The sequence below is a fragment of the Pleurodeles waltl genome, chromosome 10 (assembly GCF_031143425.1).
Source record: "Pleurodeles waltl isolate 20211129_DDA chromosome 10, aPleWal1.hap1.20221129, whole genome shotgun sequence".
NCBI lineage: Eukaryota > Metazoa > Chordata > Amphibia > Caudata > Salamandridae > Pleurodeles > Pleurodeles waltl.
The window spans coordinates 82691300-82714405 of NC_090449.1; the positions used below are offsets into that span (position 1 = coordinate 82691300).

Genomic DNA, 23106 nt, shown 5'->3' on the forward strand with positions numbered 1-23106 from the left:
TTGGCATCCTTGGCGTGGTCTCACCTAACTTTTTGCCTCTGTTTCCCAGGTTGTTGATGTGTGTTGGACTCTGTTTTTGTTACTCTGGGCACTTTACCACTGCTATCCAGTGCTAAAGTGCAAGTGCTCCTATATAAAATGTGTATGTAATTGAATTTCCATGATTGGTATATTTGATTTATTGGTAAGTCCCTGGTACAGTGCACTAGAGGTGCCCAGGGCCTGTAAATCAAATGCTACTAGTGGGCCTGCAGCACTGGTTGTGCCACCCACATTAGTAGCCCTGTAAACATGGCTCAGACCTGCCCTGCAGTGTCTGTGTGTACAGTTTTAACCTGCCAATTCGACTTGGCAAGTGTACTCACTTGCCAGGCCTAAGCCTTCCCTTTTCTTACATGTAGGACACCCCTAAGGTAGGTCCTAGGTAGCCCCATCGGCAGGGTGCAGTGTATGGTTAAGGTAGGACACATACTAATGTGTTTTATATGTCCTAACAGTGAAATACTGCCAAATTCGGTTTTCACTGCTGCAAGGTCTATCCCTTTCATAGGTTTCCATGGGGGTTGCCTTTAAATATGATTAAAGCGTAGATTCCCTTTGGGAACGGATAGGCATGTGGAGTTTGGGGTCTCTGAACTCACAATTTAAAAATACATCTTTTAGTAAAGTTAGTTTTGAGATTGTGCGTTTAAAAATTCCACTTTTCGAAAGTAGGCATTTTCTTGCTTAAACCATTCTGTTTGTGGATTCCCTTTCTGGGTCAGTTTGACAGTTGGGCTGGTTGCACCTCTCACTAGACAGTGACACAAAGGGAGCTGGGTGTAGTCTGCATATCCTGATGAGCCATTGGTGCTAGGAGGGAGGGGAGGAATGGTCACTTACACCTGAAAGGGCAGGCCTCACACAATGCAGTCTCCAACCCCTTGGTGTGTGCCTGGGCAAGGCAGGATTTCACAAACAAGAGAGACTTTCCTTCGAAGTAAGCCTTCTTCAAAGGCCAAAATGGGTATAAGAAGAGCGGCCAAAATGGGTATAAGAAGAGCACCCAAAACCGCAGACTTTAGATCACTTCTGGAAATCAAGAGGAACCTCGAGATGAAGAGCTCAGGAGAAGGGCTGCCTGTGACTGTGCTTTGTGGCGCTGTCCTGCAATTGCTGCTTCTGTCTGGTGAAAGGGGACAAAGACTAGACATGTTGTGCATTCCTGCTTGTGACGAAATCTCCAAGGGCTTGTCCTGAGCTTGCCTCCTGTTGTTGAAGTCTAAGGGCCATCAAAGACTTCTCCTGCCAGCACCTGGACTCTCTGCTGAGACTCCTGCCCTGCCAAGTGGTGCCCTATCCAGTTCCTGGGGCCTTGACAGGTGAAGCTGGCTGAACAAGATTGAAAATCCATGCACAGACTGCCGTGCGGGGAAAATATTGACACAATCTCACGCAAATTGACGCTCCACCTGCAGCGCGACTGGAAGATCGATGAACGTGGCTGGAGAAACGACGCACAGCACCGCTAATGGAGACTGGTAACATCGCAACCCACACAGCGCGGTTTTTCAGATGCCGTGGGGCAGGATTTCCGATGCAAACCCCGCTGGGAGCATTATGAACGCCACGAAAACCATGGCGGTAGGCAGGGTCATGATACCCCCGGCGGCACAATGGAGGCCGCCGGGCTGGAGATTCTTATCGCTAGCCCTGCGGCTGCTACCGCCATGGCGGTCGGAGAGTACACTGGCGGATTGGCTTCAGCCAACCTGCCAATGTCATAATGTGGTGGTAAGTACCGCCAGCCTGTTGGCGGCACTACCGCCACATTAGTTCCTACCGCCGGGGTCATAGCGACCCCCTTAGTTTTTACAAAGAGTATTGTAAACATTGTTGGTGAAGGCCACAGACAGGCTTCTGAGAGCCAGCTTATGGTTATTGGCTTGCTGTGTAAGTGCAACTGAAAGCACAGAGAGCAACCTTCCTGAAGTATTAACAACAGAGCTGCTGTTCAACTAAGGTACGTGGGTTAAAGGACACCTCAAGCAACTCAGACATGTACCTCTGGTGCCAAACAAATGCATTTAGTTGTTGGAAGGGAGGGCATTGTAAAGAAAGACTGGTCCCATCATTTAATGCAATAAAGTTCTAAAATACTCTTATAAAAGTTGCAATTCTTTTAAAAAACATGCTCATTAATTGCCATCACTGCAACTGTATTGTTTGTTTCATAGTTACATCTATACACATTATCTGCATTAATAAAATCTTGGAATATATGTAGTGTGGATTCTTCTGTGTGTCCATTAGTGGGCTCTGAAACGTCTTTCACCATTAGCAACAAATAATCATTGTAGGAGGCTGGACTGGCTTGTAGTGAGTCCCAAGGGGTACTTGCACCTTGCACCAGGCCCAGTTATCCCTTATTAGTGTATAGGGTGTCTAGCAGCTTAGGCTGATAGATAATGGTAGCTTAGCAGAGCAGCTTAGGCTGAACTAGGAGACGTGTGAAGCTACTACAGTACCACTTAGTGTCATATGCACAATATCATAAGAAAACACAATACACAGTTATACTAAAAATAAAGGTACTTTATTTTTATGACAATATGCCAAAGTATCTTAGAGTGTACCCTCAGTGAGAGGATAGGAAATATACACAAGATATATATACACAATAGCACAAATATGCAGTATAGTCTTAGAAAACAGTGCAAACAATGTATAGTTACAATAGGATGCAATGGGGAAACATAGGGATAGGGGCAACACAAACCATATACTCCAAAAGTGGAATGCGAACCACGAATGGACCCCAAACCTATGTGACCTTGTAGAGGGTCGCTGGGACTATTAGAAAATAGTGAGAGTTAGAAAAATAACCCTCCCCAAGACCCTGAAAAGTGAGTGCAAAGTGCACCAAAGTTCCCCTAAGGACAAAATAGTCGTGTTAGAGGGAAAATGCAAGGAAAACACAAATCAGCAATGCAACAACGATGGATTCCTGACTGAGGGTACCTGTGGAACAAGGGGACCAAGTCCAAAAGTCACAAGCAACTCGGAGATGGGCAGATGCCCAAGAAATGCCAGCGGTTGGTGCAAAGAAGCTCTTACTAGGCTGAAGAACTGTGAATACTGCAGGAACGACAAGGGCTAGAGACTTCCCCTTTGGAGGATGGATCCCCCACGCCTTGGAGAGTCGTGCAGAAGTGTTTTCCCGCCGGATGGACGCCAACAAGCCTTGCTACACGCAAATCGTGCGTTTGGCGTTTTTGGACGCTGCTGGGGCCCAGGAGGGACCAGGAGATCGCAAATTGGACCTGCAGAGAGAGGAGACGTCGAGCAAGACAAGGAGCCCTCACTGAAGCAGGTAGCACCCGGAGAAGTGCCAGAAACAGGCACTACGAGGATGCGTGAAACGGTGCTCGCCGAAGTTGCACAAAGGAGTCCCACGTCGCCGGAGACCAACTTAGAAAGTCGTGCAATGCAGGTTAGAGTGCCTTGGACCCAGGCTTGGCTGTGCACGAAGGATTTCCGCCGGAAGTGCACAGGGGCCAGAGTAGCTTGCAAAGTCGCGGTTCCCAGCAATGCAGCCCAGCGAGGTGAGGCAAGGACTTACCTCCACCAAACTTGGGCTGAAGAGTCACTGGACTGTGGGGGTCACTTGGACGGTGTCGCTGGATTCGAGGGACCTCGCTCGTCGTGCTGAGAGGAGACCCAAGGGACCGGTAATGCAGCTTTTTGGTGCCTGCGGTTGCAGGGGGAAGATTCCGTCGACCCACGGGAGATTTCTTCGGAGCTTCTGGTGCAGAGAGGAGGCAGACTACCCCCACAGCATGCACAAGCAGGAACACAGTCGAGAAGGCGGCAGGATCAGCGTTACAGAGTTGCAGTAGTCGTCTTTGCTACTATGTTGCAGGTTTGCAGGCTTCCAGCGCGGTCAGCGGTCGATTCCTTATCAGAAGGTGAAGAGGGAGATGCAGAGGAACTCGGCTGAGCTCATGCATTCGTTATCTAAAGTTTCCCCAGAGACAGAGACCCTAAATAGCCAGAAAAGAGGGTTTGGCTACCTAGGAGAGAGGATAGGCTACTAACACCTGAAGGAGCCTATCAGCAGGAGTCTCTGACGTCACCTGGTGGCACTGGCCACTCAGAGCAGTCCAGTGTGCCAGCAGCACCTCTGTTTCCAAGATGGCAGAGGTCTGGAGCACACTGGAGGAGCTCTGGACACCTCCCAGGGGAGGTGCAGGTCAGGGGAGTGGTCACTCCCCTTTCCTTTGTCCAGTTTCGCGCCAGAGCAGGGGCTAAGGGGTCCCTGAACCGGTGTAGACTGGCTTATGCAGAATTGGGCACATCTGTGCCCAAGAAAGCATTTCCAGAGGCTGGGGGAGGCTACTCCTCCCCTGCCTTCACACCATTTTCCAAAGGGAGAGGGTGTGTCACCCTCTCTCAGAGGAAGTTCTTTGTTCTGCCATCCTGGGCCAGGCCTGGCTGGACCCCAGGAGGGCAGATGCCTGTCTGAGGGGTTGGCAGCAGCAGCAGCTGCAGTGAAACCCCAGGAAGGGCAGTTTGGCAGTACCAGGGTCTGTGCTACAGACCACTGGGATCATGGGATTGTGCCAACTATGCTAGGATGGCATAGAGGGGGCAATTCCATGATCATAGACATGTTACATGGCCATATTCGGAGTTACCATTGTGAAGCTACATATAGGTAGTGACCTATATGTAGTGCACGCGTGTAATGGTGTCCCCGCACTCACAAAGTTCAGGGAATTGGCTCTGAACAATGTGGGGGCACCTTGGCTAGTGCCAGGGTGCCCTCACACTAAGTAACTTTGCACCTAACCTTTACCAGGTAAAGGTTAGACATATAGGTGACTTATAAGTTACTTAAGTGCAGTGTAAAATGGCTGTGAAATAACGTGGACGTTATTTCACTCAGGCTGCAGTGGCAGGCCTGTGTAAGAATTGTCAGAGCTCCCTATGGGTGGCAAAAGAAATGCTGCAGCCCATAGGGATCTCCTGGAACCCCAATACCCTGGGTACCTCAGTACCATATACTATGGAATTATAAGGGTGTTCCAGTAAGCCAATGTAAATTGGTAAAAATGGTCACTAGCCTGTTAGTGACAATTTGAAAGTAATGAGAGAGCATAACCACTGAGGTTCTGGTTAGCAGAGCCTCAGTGAGACAGTTAGGCACCACACAGGGAACATATACATGCACACCTATGAGCACTGGGGCCCTGTGTGACAGGGTCCCAGTGACACATACATATAGGCCACAAACCTATGAGCACTGGGGTCCTGACCAGCAGGATCCCAGTGACACATAACAAACATACTGAAACCATAGTGTTTTCACTATGAGCACTGAGGTCTGGCTATCAGGATCCCAGTGAGACAGTGAAAACAGTGACAAACACCCTGACATACACTCACAAACAGGCCAAAAGTGGGGGTAACAAGGCTAGAAAGAGGCTACCTTCTCACACAACCCCCCCCCCAAACGAAGGACAATAAGACTAACCTTGGCCAGTTGAGACTTTATTGTCTAAGTGGTGATAAGTAGAGAGTAGCTCTGCAATAGACTGGTTACTCCCTTTATCATCCACTATATGGTTACTTCCCTGTGGGGATGTAAACCACCCTGTTTGAAGTTTTTTAGCTAGCCAACAATGTGAAGATGTATTTTCAGAGTTTCTATCAGTAAGTTTTAGTTTAGAGCAGTGGGAATTATCCACTGAACCTATTTGTAATGATGGAAATGCCAGACAGGGATGCTGTCTCAGTAAAGCCATAGCTGGGCAACAACTTTGTCCATTTGGCTGGAAGAGAGAACAGGGATGCTGTTTCTCTTGAGTTGGAGCAGGGCAGGGATGCTGTCCTATCAGCTCCACACTAGGGCAGGGATGCTGTCCTAAGTGTTGTGAGGCAGTGCAGAGTTTCTGCACTAAAGTTTCTCTGGGAGGGTTGGAGGGATGCTCCATGTTAACTAAAATGGTGCTCTTTTTCTCACCAATGTTAGTTATCCCACAGAGAGGTACTTCCACCTCAGGGAGTACAGTTTTGCCAACTGATGATTCCCTTGGAACAGGTGCCACCCCAGGAGAGGTTTCTCCCACCACAGGAATGGTATCCTGAATGGTAGGGTGGTTAGGGGATACTGTGATACCCTTTTTACCTGTTGATGGAGAGGGATCCTGAGTTTTCAGGCCTTCTCTCCTTTGCTTTTTCATTTCACTTGAAATGAGAGGGAACAATTCCTCAGGGATGCCCAGCATGGCTGCATGGGCATAAAACTCTACATCAGCCCAACCTGAGGCCTCTAGGTCATTACCTAAGAGACAGTCTACAGGTAAGCTAGGTGATACCACCACCTGCTTAGGGCCAGTAACTCCACCCCAACTAAACTGAATTATAGCTAAGGGAAGAAACTTAGTGGAGTTATGGACATCAATAATCTTATACTGTTGTCCAATGATGTGTTGATCAGGGTGCACTAGGTTGTCAGTCACCAAAGTGAAACTGGCACCTGTGTCCCTGTAGGCCAAGGCCTCAACACCATTTATTGAAACTGTCTGCCTGTACTTATCCATTGTAAGGGGACAAGCAGCCAGTGTGGCAAGGCCAATGCCACTAGGTGTGACAGAAACTGTCTTGGGACTGATGACATCAGTTTCCACTATGGACCCATAAGTGAACCCAACTACACCCTTTGCTTGACTGTTGCCAGCAGTCCCACCACTAGTACCACTACTGCTAGGGGCACTAGAGCTTGATGTATTAGTGGTGGTAGGCTCAGGGGGTTTACCTGGACAGGACTTATCCCCTGGCCTATGGCCTCTGTTTTTACACACAAAGCACCAAGGCTTTTTAATGTGTGCAGGTTGGGAAGAAGAGGAAGAATTTGTTTTATCCCCACCCTCTGAAGAGTGTTTAAGATTTGAAGTGGGATCTTTGGTTTTACCCTTATCCCCATGCTTATCTTGAGATTTTTCACCATCTTTCTTCTTATTGCCATCTTTGTCACCCCCTGTATGAACTTTTCTGTTCACCCTTGTTCTGACCCATTTGTCTGCCTTCTTTCCCAATTCTTGGGGAGAGGTCAGATCAGAGTCTACCAGGTACTGGTGCAACAAATCAGACACACAATTATTAAGAATATGCTCTCTCAGGATCAAGTTATACAGGCTGTCATAATCAGTAACTTTACTGCCATGTAACCACCCCTCCAAGGCCTTCACTGCCTGGTCAATGAAATCAACCCAGTCTTGTGAAGACTCCTTTTTGGTATCTCTGAACTTCATCCTGTACTGTTCAGTGGTTAAGCCATAACCATCCAGGAGTGCATTCTTAAGAACTTGGAAATTGTTAGCATCATTTTCTTTTACAGTAAGGAGCCTATCCCTACCTTTTCCAGTAAATGATAGCCATAGGATAGCAGCCCACTGCTTTTGAGGGACATCCTGTACAGCACAGGCCCTCTCAAGTGCAGCAAACCACTTGTTAATGTCATCCCCCTCCTTGTAAGGGGGAACTATCTTGTGCAGATTCCTGGAATCATGCTCTTTTGCAGGATGACTATGGGGAATACTGCTGCTGCCACCATGGGTATCTAAACCCATCTTCTGTCTTTCCCTCTCTATTTCTAAAGACTGTCTATCCAAATCCAGCTGTTGCTTCTTGAGCTTCAGTCTGGTTTGCTCCACTCTCAATCTATTGAGCTCCCTTTCTAACAATCTGTCATCAGGGTGGGTGGGAGGGACATTTCTAGATACAGAGGTATGATGGGAATGAACAGAAGGAGACCTGTCCCTTACCAAGGGCACCCTAACAGCTTGGCTACCAGCATAATGTGAGAGCACATCATCAGTATGATGTGATTCAACCTCTGTACCAACTATGCTAGACTGTCTAGTAATGGGCAGGCTGAGAAGTTTCTTTCCTGAACCTTTTCCTGGGGGAGTCCCTGGATCAGATTGAGAACCATTAGCTACTTTTTCTACAGATTGGGCACTTATGGCCTTATCCTGTACTCTAAGCATATTAATTAACAGTTCTAAAGAAGGATTCTTCCCTACACTCAAACCTCTCTCTATGCAGAGACTCCTTGCTCCTTTCCAGCTAAGGTGATCATATGCAAGTTTGGACAGTTCAACATTTTGGCCTGTGCCAGACATTTTTAGAGAGAGTTAAAAGTGAAAGAAAAAAAAAAGAAAAAAAGTTTTCAGAACTTTTTGGAAAGACAGAAAAAACTTTTTAAACTTTTAAGAACTTTTTGAAAGTTTTAGAAGTACTTTTCAGCACTTAGAAAAGAGTGAAAAGAGGAAATGCAAAACGTTTTGGCTATGTGTATATACACTGACCTTGTTTTGTATATTTTTCTCTTATGAAAAGTACAATGACAAGAGTGGTAAGTAGTCTCAAGCACTTATCCCACCACTGCACAACCAATGTAGGAGGCTGGACTGGCTTGTAGTGAGTACCAAGGGGTACTTGCACCTTGCACCAGGCCCAGTTATCCCTTATTAGTGTATAGGGTGTCTAGCAGCTTAGGCTGATAGATAATGGTAGCTTAGCAGAGCAGCTTAGGCTGAACTAGGAGACGTGTGAAGCTACTACAGTACCACTTAGTGTCATATGCACAATATCATAAGAAAACACAATACACAGTTATACTAAAAATAAAGGCACTTTATTTTTATGACAATATGCCAAAGTATCTTAGAGTGTACCCTCAGTGAGAGGATAGGAAATATACACAAGATATATATACACAATAGCACAAATATGCAGTATAGTCTTAGAAAACAGTGCAAACAATGTATAGTTACAATAGGATGCAATGGGGAAACATAGGGATAGGGGCAACACAAACCATATACTCCAAAAGTGGAATGCGAACCACGAATGGACCCCAAACCTATGTGACCTTGTAGAGGGTCGCTGGGACTATTAGAAAATAGTGAGAGTTAGAAAAATAACCCTCCCCAAGACCCTGAAAAGTGAGTGCAAAGTGCACCAAAGTTCCCCTAAGGACAAAATAGTCGTGTTAGAGGGAAAATGCAAGGAAAGCACAAATCAGCAATGCAACAACGATGGATTCCTGACTGAGGGTACCTGTGGAACAAGGGGACCAAGTCCAAAAGTCACAAGCAACTCGGAGATGGGCAGATGCCCAAGAAATGCCAGCGGTTGGTGCAAAGAAGCTCTTACTAGGCTGAAGAACTGTGAATACTGCAGGAACGACAAGGGCTAGAGACTTCCCCTTTGGAGGATGGATCCCCCACGCCTTGGAGAGTCGTGCAGAAGTGTTTTCCCGCCGGATGGACGCCAACAAGCCTTGCTACACGCAAATCGTGCGTTTGGCGTTTTTGGACGCTGCTGGGGCCCAGGAGGGACCAGGAGATCGCAAATTGGACCTGCAGAGAGAGGAGACGTCGAGAAAGACAAGGAGCCCTCACTGAAGCAGGTAGCACCCGGAGAAGTGCCAGAAACAGGCACTACGAGGATGCGTGAAACGGTGCTCGCCGAAGTTGCACAAAGGAGTCCCACGTCGCCGGAGACCAACTTAGAAAGTCGTGCAATGCAGGTTAGAGTGCCGTGGACCCAGGCTTGGCTGTGCACGAAGGATTTCCGCCGGAAGTGCACAGGGGCCGGAGTAGCTTGCAAAGTCGCGGTTCCCAGCAATGCAGCCCAGCGAGGGGAGGCAAGGACTTACCTCCACCAAACTTGGGCTGAAGAGTCACTGGACTGTGGGGGTCACTTGGACGGTGTCGCTGGATTCGAGGGACCTCGCTCGTCGTGCTGAGAGGAGACCCAAGGGACCGGTAATGCAGCTTTTTGGTGCCTGCGGTTGCAGGGGGAAGATTCCGTCGACCCACGGGAGATTTCTTCGGAGCTTCTGGTGCAGAGAGGAGGCAGACTACCCCCACAGCATGCACAAGCAGGAACACAGTCGAGAAGGCGGCAGGATCAGCGTTACAGAGTTGCAGTAGTCGTCTTTGCTACTATGTTGCAGGTTTGCAGGCTTCCAGCGCGGTCAGCGGTCGATTCCTTATCAGAAGGTGAAGAGGGAGATGCAGAGGAACTCGGCTGAGCTCATGCATTCGTTATCTAAAGTTTCCCCAGAGACAGAGACCCTAAATAGCCAGAAAAGAGGATTTGGCTACCTAGGAGAGAGGATAGGCTACTAACACCTGAAGGAACCTATCAGCAGGAGTCTCTGACGTCACCTGGTGGCACTGGCCACTCAGAGCAGTCCAGTGTGCCAGCAGCACCTCTGTTTCCAAGATGGCAGAGGTCTGGAGCACACTGGAGGAGCTCTGGACACCTCCCAGGGGAGGTGCAGGTCAGGGGAGTGGTCACTCCCCTTTCCTTTGTCCAGTTTCGCGCCAGAGCAGGGGCTAAGGGGTCCCTGAACCGGTGTAGACTGGCTTATGCAGAATTGGGCACATCTGTGCCCAAGAAAGCATTTCCAGAGGCTGGGGGAGGCTACTCCTCCCCTGCCTTCACACCATTTTCCAAAGGGAGAGGGTGTCACACCCTCTCTCAGAGGAAGTTCTTTGTTCTGCCATCCTGGGCCAGGCCTGGCTGGACCCCAGGAGGGCAGATGCCTGTCTGAGGGGTTGGCAGCAGCAGCAGCTGCAGTGAAACCCCAGGAAGGGCAGTTTGGCAGTACCAGGGTCTGTGCTACAGACCACTGGGATCATGGGATTGTGCCAACTATGCTAGGATGGCATAGAGGGGGCAATTCCATGATCATAGACATGTTACATGGCCATATTCGGAGTTACCATTGTGAAGCTACATATAGGTAGTGACCTATATGTAGTGCACGCGTGTAATGGTGTCCCCGCACTCACAAAGTTCAGGGAATTGGCTCTGAACAATGTGGGGGCACCTTGGCTAGTGCCAGGGTGCCCTCACACTAAGTAACTTTGCACCTAACCTTTACCAGGTAAAGGTTAGACATATAGGTGACTTATAAGTTACTTAAGTGCAGTGTAAAATGGCTGTGAAATAACGTGGACGTTATTTCACTCAGGCTGCAGTGGCAGGCCTGTGTAAGAATTGTCAGAGCTCCCTATGGGTGGCAAAAGAAATGCTGCAGCCCATAGGGATCTCCTGGAACCCCAATACCCTGGGTACCTCAGTACCATATACTATGGAATTATAAGGGTGTTCCAGTAAGCCAATGTAAATTGGTAAAAATGGTCACTAGCCTGTTAGTGACAATTTGAAAGTAATGAGAGAGCATAACCACTGAGGTTCTGGTTAGCAGAGCCTCAGTGAGACAGTTAGGCACCACACAGGGAACATATACATGCACACCTATGAGCACTGGGGCCCTGTGTGACAGGGTCCCAGTGACACATACATATAGGCCACAAACCTATGAGCACTGGGGTCCTGACCAGCAGGATCCCAGTGACACATAACAAACATACTGAAACCATAGTGTTTTCACTATGAGCACTGAGGTCTGGCTAGCAGGATCCCAGTGAGACAGTGAAAACAGTGACAAACACCCTGACATACACTCACAAACAGGCCAAAAGTGGGGGTAACAAGGCTAGAAAGAGGCTACCTTCTCACAATCATTAAAGTCTACTACGACTGATTGTTGCCCAAAACACACCTTCCCCATGTAACGTGCAGGTGATTCATGGGATACACACCCCTAGGTTCCCTGTTGGTCATTTGACATTATGAAGCCCAAGAGAACCTAGAACTGGGTCATATATTGAATGCTATTATAAAAATATTTTCAGTGGGACTGATCTTTGAGTAATCCTAAGTGACACACATACTAACAAAAATGACTTATAGCAGAGAAATCAGTTTTAATATTGGTTGCCTTAATCAATTCAGACAGAAGCTCCCTCTCTACTGTGGGTTTCTCAAGTACGTTGCTAGAAAAGGTATTCTCCAATTGAATGTCACCATTTTAATCTCATTCTGATCAGTTTTACAAGGGTGCCCTTAACAGTACACCTCACTGGAAACATTGCCCTCAGGTAGGGGGTGAAGTAACGCTGTAAATGTATAGGATGGTTACCCTTTTGAAATATTTTACTCGTAGGTGGAGTATCATCCTGTAGATCCAAACACTAGCTATTTTAATACATATAAAGTTGCCCCTCCACCAGCTGAATGAATCATTAACACCTGGAATTACTGCTATAATATCAGGAACACCTAGCTTTGCATAGTGGACATTTACCACATGAAGTACAGAATGTCACAATGGGCCCTGTAAGTAATCCAGGGCATACATGGACCATGTTGCCTGGTTACAGTCCGCATCTGGATGCAGCAAATCTGAATGCTCCAGAATAACAACATTTATTAAATCAATCAGCAGCTGAATAGACTGCTTCAATATGATTTACAGACAGCAGGTACTGGAGTTTTGGTTCCTGGTTCTGTATAACAATTACATAATCCTGCAGTGCATGCAAATGGTTTACGGACTATTAATGTAATCATCGGCAAAGCAAGATGAGATTCCATTTTGGCTTGCTCACCAAACCAATCAACTGGAAGCAGTCTACCCTCAACCATCACCGCAAGACAAACACAGAAGGCTAACTGTGTGTGATCCACTTGGTTCTACCATCCATTGAGTAATATATTGCAAGGGGATCATTTTTTGTGAGTATTTACACTACTATGCATGGCATGGTCTTATTGGTGGTGTTCCAGAAGGTGTTATAATGTAGAACAAGCATGGTGCTACTCCTGCCCTTAAGGATAAACTAGATGGATAATTTTGAGACTTTCTCTTTGATAGTTCTTTGTAACGTTCAATGCGAAATGGTGGTCCTGGAGTTCACCAGCACTTGCCTGTTCTGTAAGACTCTGGGGAGAGTAGAAGGACTGAAAGGGGCAGGCAGGCTGAGTATTGCAGAAAGGATGAATAAATCATGCAGAAAAGTGAAAACCAGGCACCACGTGATGTTGAGGTTAGAGTAAAGAGAAATTGTCTTGAAAAGCTCACTTTAAAGAAAAGGAATTAGCTACATTAAAAAGGAAAAACATGCCACAGAAACTTCGTTGGAACATGACTTGGGCAGTAGGGCTTCTGGAAAGCGCAGCAGAAGTAACTGTAATTCACCAGTCTCTCAAAGTATAACTGGTGGTGATTCTAAGGAAAGAACCCATACAGTTTGAAGAAGATGGGCAGGTAAGCTCCCCAGAGAGGGTTTATGCTGTAGAAATACAAACTGAAGGGAACATATTGCATAGAAAGAAAGCTGTTTTCTGGTAAATTGTCAGACATCTACATCATTCTCAAAGAGGATGATTGGCCTTTCTCATTTAAGGGATGAACTTTGAGGTGAGGAGGTAATAATGCAAGCACTTTCCTCCTTAGTACCTGAAGCACTCGGGGGAAGAGTACCCTGATAAGTGGGTTTTGAAACAGGCTCCGGAGTTGTATAGAAACAAAGTGCAGTTGAACAACAATTCTGTGCCGTATGTGATTCCCTTGAGTTTTTTAGTCTATAGGGCTAGCACCAGACTTTCTACAGAAGTGTGCTCTTTTACAACCTCTGAATACACTGAGAAACATGCAAACGCTGAATGACTTTTTGAACTCTAGAACAGCTTACTTGCCACATTAAATTGAGCAGATCAAGCCCTTGTATAAATTAACTACATCCATATTGTCAAAAAAAAAAAAAAAGAATTGGATAAATCACACTGCTAGTTTACGTGGGCTGCAAGCATACATGTCAGAGATTACAACCTTGCTGAAGGTGAAGAGAAACCTAGTAAATAGGGTTGTTCCTAAACTCAGTTTACGATGTGGATAAGATAACCACCGTAGCACATCGATCACACGTATTCAAATGCAGAGAAAAGATTTATGCCAACTGACAAATTCTCACTGCACAACAGAGGGCAATTTTGAAAGAGCGCCTTTCTGCACAGGGAAAACAGTAATAGTTTCCCCTTATACCTATACTTGAGGCAGCTACTAAAGCTAGTAATTCACACTTTGCATGCTCTATTCCTTCATTGGGTGCAGTGGGCAGTGACGCAGAATGCAACAGACACATTTTGAGTACAATTCAACACTTCAAATGCAAGCATTTCTACAGTATACACAAAACATTACATGCACAGCTCTGCACAGCTCGTGGTCCGAACAAAGCAAACGTATTCTGCTTCTTGTGCTGCAGTGGAGACAATTTTCAAAGACAGCAACTTCAAGGTGCTGTGTACACGTAACAAACTTCAAGGTGATTTCACTGAACAAATGGCAGAAATATATTCCCTATTACTTGGTCTACAGTGCTGATTCATCAGTTCCCACACTTGTGTCGGATTCAGCATTCTGTGTATTGGGTTACAATGCAGACTTGCCACATTGGTGGCTTAATTGCATTCAGAGAGTCAAAAAGTCAAACTAATATAAGCAAATCAGCTTTGGGCACAGATTGCTGTTCTACAGGACAAGTTTCCTTTAATCCAGGGACCACACACCATGGACCACAGAAGGGAATATATATGCTAAAGGCAGCAAACCCCCAAGGAGTTGTTGCACGGCATAGTGGTGCAGAGAGAGGTAATAACAGCATGTGGTGGAAAAAAAGGATTCATGCTAAAGAGGACTGTGCAGTCCACGTAGCAGCAAAGGCAGTAGTACAAACCTTTAATTTATCTGCTGTAACTCAATGTCAAATGAAGACTGATGCAGACATTATGATTTCAATGCAGGCAACAGTAAACAATGAAAGGCAGAAGGCGTCCGGACTGTTTCCCTTCCAAACATCCTTACAGTCTCACCAAAGGAAATGTCCTATGGTTTTCAGACCAGGAATAGGGGGCAGGCCTAAACCTAATGACTGAGTTAGAATAGATTTGAATAGGGTACTAAACTTGGTGTGAAATCCATGATGGAAATGGATTATGGTTTACAAAACAAATGTCTATCTTTGGCAACCTATGGAGCAGGCCTAAAGATTACTGCGAGCAGAGCAGCTTACAAAAGTTGGAAAATTACTTTATGTAGGTTACTTGCTGCTCCACCTACATTTGGCATGATGAACTGAGGGCGTCATTATTTAGATTTAATCAAATGAAGTACATTTGTTTTTTTGGGTATCTGTTTGGTTCAAAAAGGAGGAGGCCTTTTCTACCTTAATATTGCAAGATTGTCTAGCCATTGATTATCCATTACAGATTGCATGGATATCTTACATCAAAAAGGATTTGTTTCAAGTTGAGCATTATGGAAGTAATTAATAATCCAGATTCTAATAATGCCTTTAAAATAATTTTTTAAAGAACATTTTATAAGCAGCTAGGGACTCTCAGATTCTTGAGTGAAAATAAGAAACGGACAGTGAGAACACATATCTATTTAGACGCCACAGGCGATGGGATCATATCTATATACTATAATTCATTCTCAACATATATTCTATCAAGCCTACTTTAGGCTGAACACTGTGCACTTTTTAGTCACTTTTCCTCGTTTGTGGAGGTTTCTTGATGTCTGTCTCTGTGATAATTTGTCCCCTCCACAAGTATGAAACATTTCATGCCGTTGTTTTTTTTTTTGTCCTCATATCACTAATCTGTGCCAATAAAGAAAGGATCCACTACTCTCTGCCCCAGGTATCTAGCCCCTTGGTATCAACGGGCCATTCCACCTGGCGCTCTCTTCCATGGATCCCCCTATAACCTTGGCAAATCCTTCCCATCTCCGCCTAGTATCCTGAATGGACAATAGGGCTAGATGCGCAGAAGGGGGGATAAGATATAATCATCGGACTTCGTAACCAAACTAAACACCTCCAATCAAGTAACAATTTGACAAACATTTTCCCATCCCACCCAAAAAACATCTCTTTTACTAATAGGCCCGGCTCTGTCCAACTTATATAATCGATGTACCGAGTTCTGCCACTCCTGCACTGTAGGAGGTTGTGAGCATACCCAATTATGACAGATTTGCTGCAGGGCAATAAGCATCAAAACAAACAAAATAAATTGCTGTGATTGGTCTCTCAGGTCACAAACTCCAAATAACACTAGAGCAGAATTCAATGTTATTTCTTCACCAAATATCTTATTTAAGACATTCTGCACAGCTTCCCAAAAATTAGCTAAGCTGGAACAATCCCAGAACATATGAATATAATCTGCATTTGGATCATCACATCGTGGACAATTTTTCTGAATTTTGCCAATACGGGATAGCCTTACTGGAGTCCAATACACTCTATGCAAAGTAAACAAATGATTCCTCCTCATTGCTGCTGATTTAACAGTGGTCCAAAGAATTGAACATGACTTTTGCCACAACGATATTATATCCATGGTTGGGAAAACCTCTCCCCATTTCTGGAGCGGGAGGGGGGGGGGGGATACTCCTCAACTGCCTCCAACAAGGCTTGATACCAAAACGCAATTTCTTTAAGTAAAGGTCTCTGAATTAATTTCTCTTCCCAACAAGATCTACCAATTTCTCCTTCTTGTAACAATTTAATCCAGCTAGCCAACTGATAATACTTAAATTTAGAAACTGACTCCCCGCTCTCTCCAAAAATGTAGCCCATGGAATCAAGTTCCCACCCTCTATAATCTGTCCCCACCGTAGTACCCCACTCACTTTCAGTGGGATTGATAGTTTATCAAGGAGACATACCGGGGTACCAGGTGAATCCCAAATTGGGGCTAGTCCAGAATAGTAAACTATCCCCAGTAGATTACGAATCTGTAGCCAGATTTTACAGGCCTGCTGTGGAATCTTAAGTCTAAGTTTTTTTAAAAACCTTGGGTGACCAAATTTGTACAAAAAAACCTCGGCCCCTTCCTCCACGTGTGCAGTCAAAGCTTCCCACATTGGGGTATATTCTGACTTTTTATTTAAAAGAATTCTACTGTTCTTAAATTGAAAAGCCAAATAATACTTATAGAAATCAGGTGTTGCTAGCCCCCCACATTCCTTCTTCTTACACAGCTTTTTCCAGGATATCCTTATTCCCTTATGTGCCCAGACAAACAAAGACAAATTTCCCTGCAGTTTTGTGAACCACTTACCCTTAAATTCCAAGAGGATGGTATTAAATAAGAAAGTGAATTTTGGCAAAATCATAATTTTCAAGATATTGGATCTACCTATTAAAGATAGAGGGAGAGGGAGAGCCGCCCATGTTCTAAGGAGTTTCTTAGTCTCAAGGTGTATTTTCTCAAAGTTTATCTTTGCTAGGTCCCCCAAATCTTTTGTGATCTGAACTCCTAAATATCTAATCTCTTGTTTAACTAACGGGGATTCGTATGACATACTCCAACACATAATCTCGGTCTTCTCAACATTGACATTATAACCTGACATTCTACCAAAACCTTCTATCACCAAATTTATTGAGGGGCGTGAGAAAGAAAGATCCCTAGTGTAAATCATCAGATCGTCTGCATACAATGCAACTTTCTTCTCCCAGCTCTTGCTCTGAAAGGAAAGGATTTCCCTGTTGTTTCTAAGCAATATTGAAAGAGGATCAATATATAAATCGAATAACAGAGGGGATAAGGGACAGCCCTGACGTGTCCCTCTAAGAATAGCTACTTCTTGTGATAGCACATCATTAATCAAAATTCTCGCTGTTGGTGACCTATATAGTTCTTTAACTGTTCTAATAAAAGTGGTCCCTAATCCAAACCTTTTCATAACAACCTGCAAAAATAGCCAATTTACCTGATCGAATGCCTTAGCTACGTCAAAAGTTATTATTATCAGAGGGAGCCTTTCTGCTAAGGCCAAGTCCACTGCCGCCAGCAAGTCATGAACTAATTCCTGTAGCTGTCTACCTTTAATGAACTCTTTCTGATCTGGATGAACTAATCCCGGAATGACTTTCCCCAGCCTTTTAGATAACAAACTTGTATAAATTTTATAATCTGAATTAAGTAATGAAATAGGCAGATAAGAACACCACTGTGTTGGATCTTTACGGGGCTTCAAAATGAAACAGATTACCGCCTCCGCCCAAGAACTCGGTGCACGCCCCCCTTCCAAAAACATAGAGTTGAACAATTTCAATAGAACCGGGATTAATTCTTCCCTCAGTACCAAATACAACTCGTTCGGGAGGTTATCTGGGCCCGATGCCTTTCCTCTCTTCAAACCCTTAAAAACTTCAATTAATTCCATCCCAGTTAACTCTCCTTCTAAGAGATGTAGTGCTGAGTTCTCCAGACACGTCAATCTAACCGTAGTCAAAAAATCCCCGATCTGCTCCTCAGAATTCCGCAACTCATCTGAGTACAGATTTTGAAAAAAGGAAACAAAAGCAGCTTCTATTTCTGATCTTTCTACACAAATCTGCCCGGTGACCTCAGACCTTATTGAAGGGATATGTTTCTTTGAATGATCAGACTTTACTTTCCAAGCTAGTAATTTACTACATCCTTCCCCGTATTCATAATGCGCATACTGACTAGCTTCCCATTTCTTTCTTTCTTGACCTTCTAAAAAACACTCTAAATTCAAGTATGCTTTTTCATATTGCTGCTCAAGTATCATTAATTGATCATTGTTCTCCATTTTCTGTGCGGCATGTATGGACTGCTGCAAAATTGCCATTCTGGTCTCGACATTGCGTAATTTCTCTCTTTCCTCCCGACGCCTAAATGCAGCCAAGCTAATCAATCTCCCCCTTATATAGGTTTTGTATGCATCCCATACTATTTGCAGACTAGCTAAACCCTGATTCAACTAAAAAAACACTCTTGTGTCTTTTCTTAATATCTCAATAATCAGGTCATCCAATAATAGTGAACGACTTATTGTACATCGAAGCCTAGGGACTTGAACTGTGAAGGAGAGATACAACTTAACAGCCGCATGATCTGAAAGATGTGCTGGGGCATGCGCTATATAAAAAACATTCCCTAGCAGGCTATTTTGCAATTAAAAAAAATCTATTCTGGACTTGTGCCCATATTTCTTATTATAAAAAGTAAATCTAGGGCCTACACCCCCCTTAACCTGCCACACATCCACAAGCCCCAAGTCAATTATCGCCTGTTTAATCATTGACCTACTTCTAGGGGAATTAGCAGTCGCCCGGGTGGTGGATTTGTCCAAATCCAAATTCAACAATATATTGAAGTCCCCTCCTAACACAACCGGATACTTAGTTTTCAAAAGAAGATTATATAGTTCTATAAACGGGGTGAAATCATCCGTATTGGGGCCATAATAGCCTGCAATCGTAAGCCATAAACCAAAAAAACAAACCTCAGCCACCACCCATCTACACTTTGAGTCTACGTGCACATCACGTATGCATAACCCCTTAGTTATTTTCTCTTTAAAAAGAATAGCGACTCCTTTGACCGGGCACAATTGATTAGACACTATTCCCTGGGAGATCCACTGTGTACTTTTAAACACATTTTCCCATTCTTCTCGTGAGAGATGCGTCTCTTGTAATATAATCACATCCTCATCCGTCTGCCAAAGAAACTCCAAAATCTTTCTTCTTCTACGCTCGACCCTTAACCCGTTGATATTCCATGAACTTATTTTTAGGAGTAAACCCTACTGCTTACCCGTCCTCTAGAGAAACTTCTTGAATCATCCCCTTCTTTATTCGTGAAAAACCCATTTTGAGGACTTTTGTATTTTTTACTTTTTTTCCCCCCCATGTTCCCACACCCAAAACAAACTCCCGATACCACACCAAACCCCCTCATACCCCTAACCCAGCCACCCGTGGGAACCCTCCTTTCTTTTAATAGGACAACCATAGTTATCCCATAGAGCACTCCATACACCGGGCTGTCTCCAATCATACCAATATTATAACCTTATTGCGACGACTATCTGTTCTATAAAGGCCCTAACCTCCTCTGGCTCTCTTATGTTATGAGTTTTATTCTGCCACATAATCCGCAGGGCCGTGGGAAATCTCAACTGCACTGTTGCCCCCAAGGAACGAAGCTCTTGCATTAATTTCCCCAGCTCCCACTGTCTGTCCAAGGTCGCTCTAGAAATATCTGTCTGTATTCTGAAGGACCAATCATCCTTAACAAAATTTCCCACCTTCAAAGCCTCAGACAAAAATCTTCTCTTTTATTGAATAAGCGCAAAATTCACTAGGATTCTTCTAGGGGATTTCCTACCCACGTTCATGCGTTTTGTAAATTTTATACAGACCCCACCCCCAGGAACGCCAACCTGTTACCAATATTGTGTACATCAATATTGAAGTATTGTAGACCAGCGCTTCTGCACGTTCAAGAAATTTCCTATGATGGGATTTGTCTGGATGTAATAAATGTTATACAGAATGGATGACAATTAAAGAATATGATCTAAAGGCCAGAGACTGAATATATGCTTTGCTTTCTGACCTGCATATGAAAATAGTGACCTGTTTTATATTTTAAATGGAGTTTTTATTTATCACATGTATATTTTATAACCTTATGGTACTGAAGAAAGTACTGATGATCATTTGGATGGATAGAAGGGAGGGGGTTAGTGCACAACGTCTGAGTTGTCAACAAAAACTTGTTCCATCATCTCATGCAATTACCTTCTGCAATTCTGTAACAACGCTAGAATTCCTATTAATAGTTTGCCTATTAATTGGTTTCATTGACATAATAATATTTGTTTTTATAGTTACATCAATACACATTATCTGCACTAGATTAGGACGATGATCTAATAACATCTTCAAATACATCTAGTGTGGATTTTTTTGTGTGTCCATTCGTGGCGAAAGGAGTTTTGGAGCCCACTTACAAAAAATAATCCTGCAAGTCTTAAGGGACTGATCGTTGCACACAAAAACACCATCCGCAGGTAATGTGTAGTTGCCTTGTGGTTTACAGTTCATCAGGTTCACTGTCTCATGTTGGTAAAGTTGGTGGAGGGTCTATAGAGCTTTAAATTGGGCTGTATTACGTAAGGAACTACACAAAATATCAGTTGCCTATAAATGATTTAATCAACAAAAGACAAAATTATGACTATTTTGTAGTCAACTGGGAGTATACTCACAGACTCAAACAGTGCTGGGTTGACAAAAAGGATTCGGAGTATCAGCTTTATCAGAATACCCTTTTTCAGTACATTCCCTGATAATAAAAAAATGTAAACAATATAAATCTTTATAAATTTTAGGGCACAAATACATTAATATGACACTGTGAGAAGTGAAAGTTGATGCACTGGCAACTGCTCATTTCGTACATTCATAGAAAGTATTTTAATTTTACATGCACATTCTGAGAACATGCCTTACATAAGTTTCTTTGCTGCTACAACAAGTTGCAACCTTAATATTTGTGTGTGCTAGTCAAATGTGCCAGTATGACCTACATGTCACTGACCTAGATTGCGCAAGTCAACCACAAAAACTAATGAAAACGCACATTATGTTGAGGGCAATAAATAAGGTATATATAGTTACTTTTTGGTACTTACACAGTGCTGTTAGATGGAACTTGTTCAAAGACAAAGGGGCCTAGTCACAAACTGATTTTTGTAGTACCACAATTCTACTACTCACATGCTACAACATGCCCACTAACCTCCAAGCGGAGGTCTCCAACTCTGCTGCTCCTATCCCATTTTTGCCAGACGACCGACATATCAACACACATACCCCTACATTTTAGTAGTAAATGTGGGAGGGGCTGGGCATAGCTAGAAATGGGGAATACTAACTGCAAAGTAGCAGGGATTGAGAAAGAAGAAAAACGGGTTTAGTGAGAGACATACACCCACCCACACAAGAGTAAGCTCATTGCTATTCACAAACTTCACTTCTACAGCCAAAAAGGATGCAAAACAGTCAAATGTACTCCAACTCCACACAGTCAACCACTGGTAACTGCAAAACCTTCCTGTATACAATAATGGAAGCAGGGCCTTAGCCCCATTGGAAATAGTCAAAATAAATGAATGTATTTCTACAATTTAAATATAAATTGAATATATTTGAAAAATGAGCAAAACAATGTGATGGCAAAATATTAAAAAAATGTTATAACTATTTTTTTTTAACAATTTAATGTATATTATTTGTACACAATATTGTTACTCTGAATAGATAATAAATGCGTCTAAGTAATTTACTTTAGAAAGCAATACATCTTAAAACATTTCAATTAATTAAATATTTAATTTAAAACTAAGTGCAAAAGCATTTACATTGTGGTCTATTTTTTGTTTTTTACAATATAATTCATTATTTACATTAACATGAAAGATAAAAATAATTTACTTACTTTTTTTTTCTTCAAGTTTAAGAAACCCCCTAAACTTTACAATAGAGAGATCCCCACCCCAATGGCGGAGACCTCCAACTACAAGTCAAAAGTTACTACTCGTAACTTTAGACTTGTAAATTAGGCTTCACTGACTAAATCAAGGCGGTTGGGGGGGGGGGGGGGGGGGGGCGTACATGCAAATCTAGACTTTGTAGTAAATTTACACTTGGAAATGGTGAGCAGCCAAAAGTAGCAAAATTAATATAAAGTGCAAAGCCACTTGTGTAAATTTACCTTTGTGAATAGGCCTAATGTACTTCAGTAGGGCAGGATTTAAAAGAAAAACGATCTCTCAGAAGAATTACTTAACTGTCAGATTAAACATTTACGTATTTAGTAAATAACATACTTTTCCAAGTACCAGAGAGCAGACATGGCTCTTCCTGAAAGGGTAAGCAATAGCTGGCACAAGAGGGATTCATTCCAGGTGGACCACAGAGGAAGAGAAAGAGGGATTGGTGGTCTCACAGGGTTAAGAAGCTGCTACTGGTGGCAGCACATAGCCAGGTTTGCATTCTTCTATCTCTGGACAGCAATCTTTTGTTTGCAGCAATCTTTTGCTGCAGCAAGTACAAGCGCAAGGCACACAGTTGAAAAATTTGAAAAGATTAAACAGATCCTCTAATTGCATACTCCGAACTACAGCATATGTATTAACAGTAATTCGTCCCATTAGGTAGCAAGACATGTTTTAATGGGACTGAGCACACACACACACACAGACATGAGGAGTGACACTGCATGGGTGATGTTTAAGGACAACAGAGAGGAAAAGGTGATGAGGAAGGAATTAAAGCCAAGGGTGAGAGAAAA

At 43.8% G+C, this 23106-nt stretch overlaps 1 protein-coding gene across 2 annotated transcripts in view; it reads right to left on the reverse strand.

The window, feature by feature from the left end:
• Positions 1-23106, reverse strand: part of LOC138261138 (uncharacterized) — a 295522-nt gene that overhangs the window by 90416 nt on the left and 182000 nt on the right. For both annotated transcript variants that reach the window (XM_069209818.1, XM_069209819.1), the window contains exon 13: positions 21020-21096. In XM_069209818.1, the coding sequence (XP_069065919.1) occupies positions 21020-21096 (77 nt within the window). The remainder of the gene's footprint in view (positions 1-21019; positions 21097-23106) is intronic.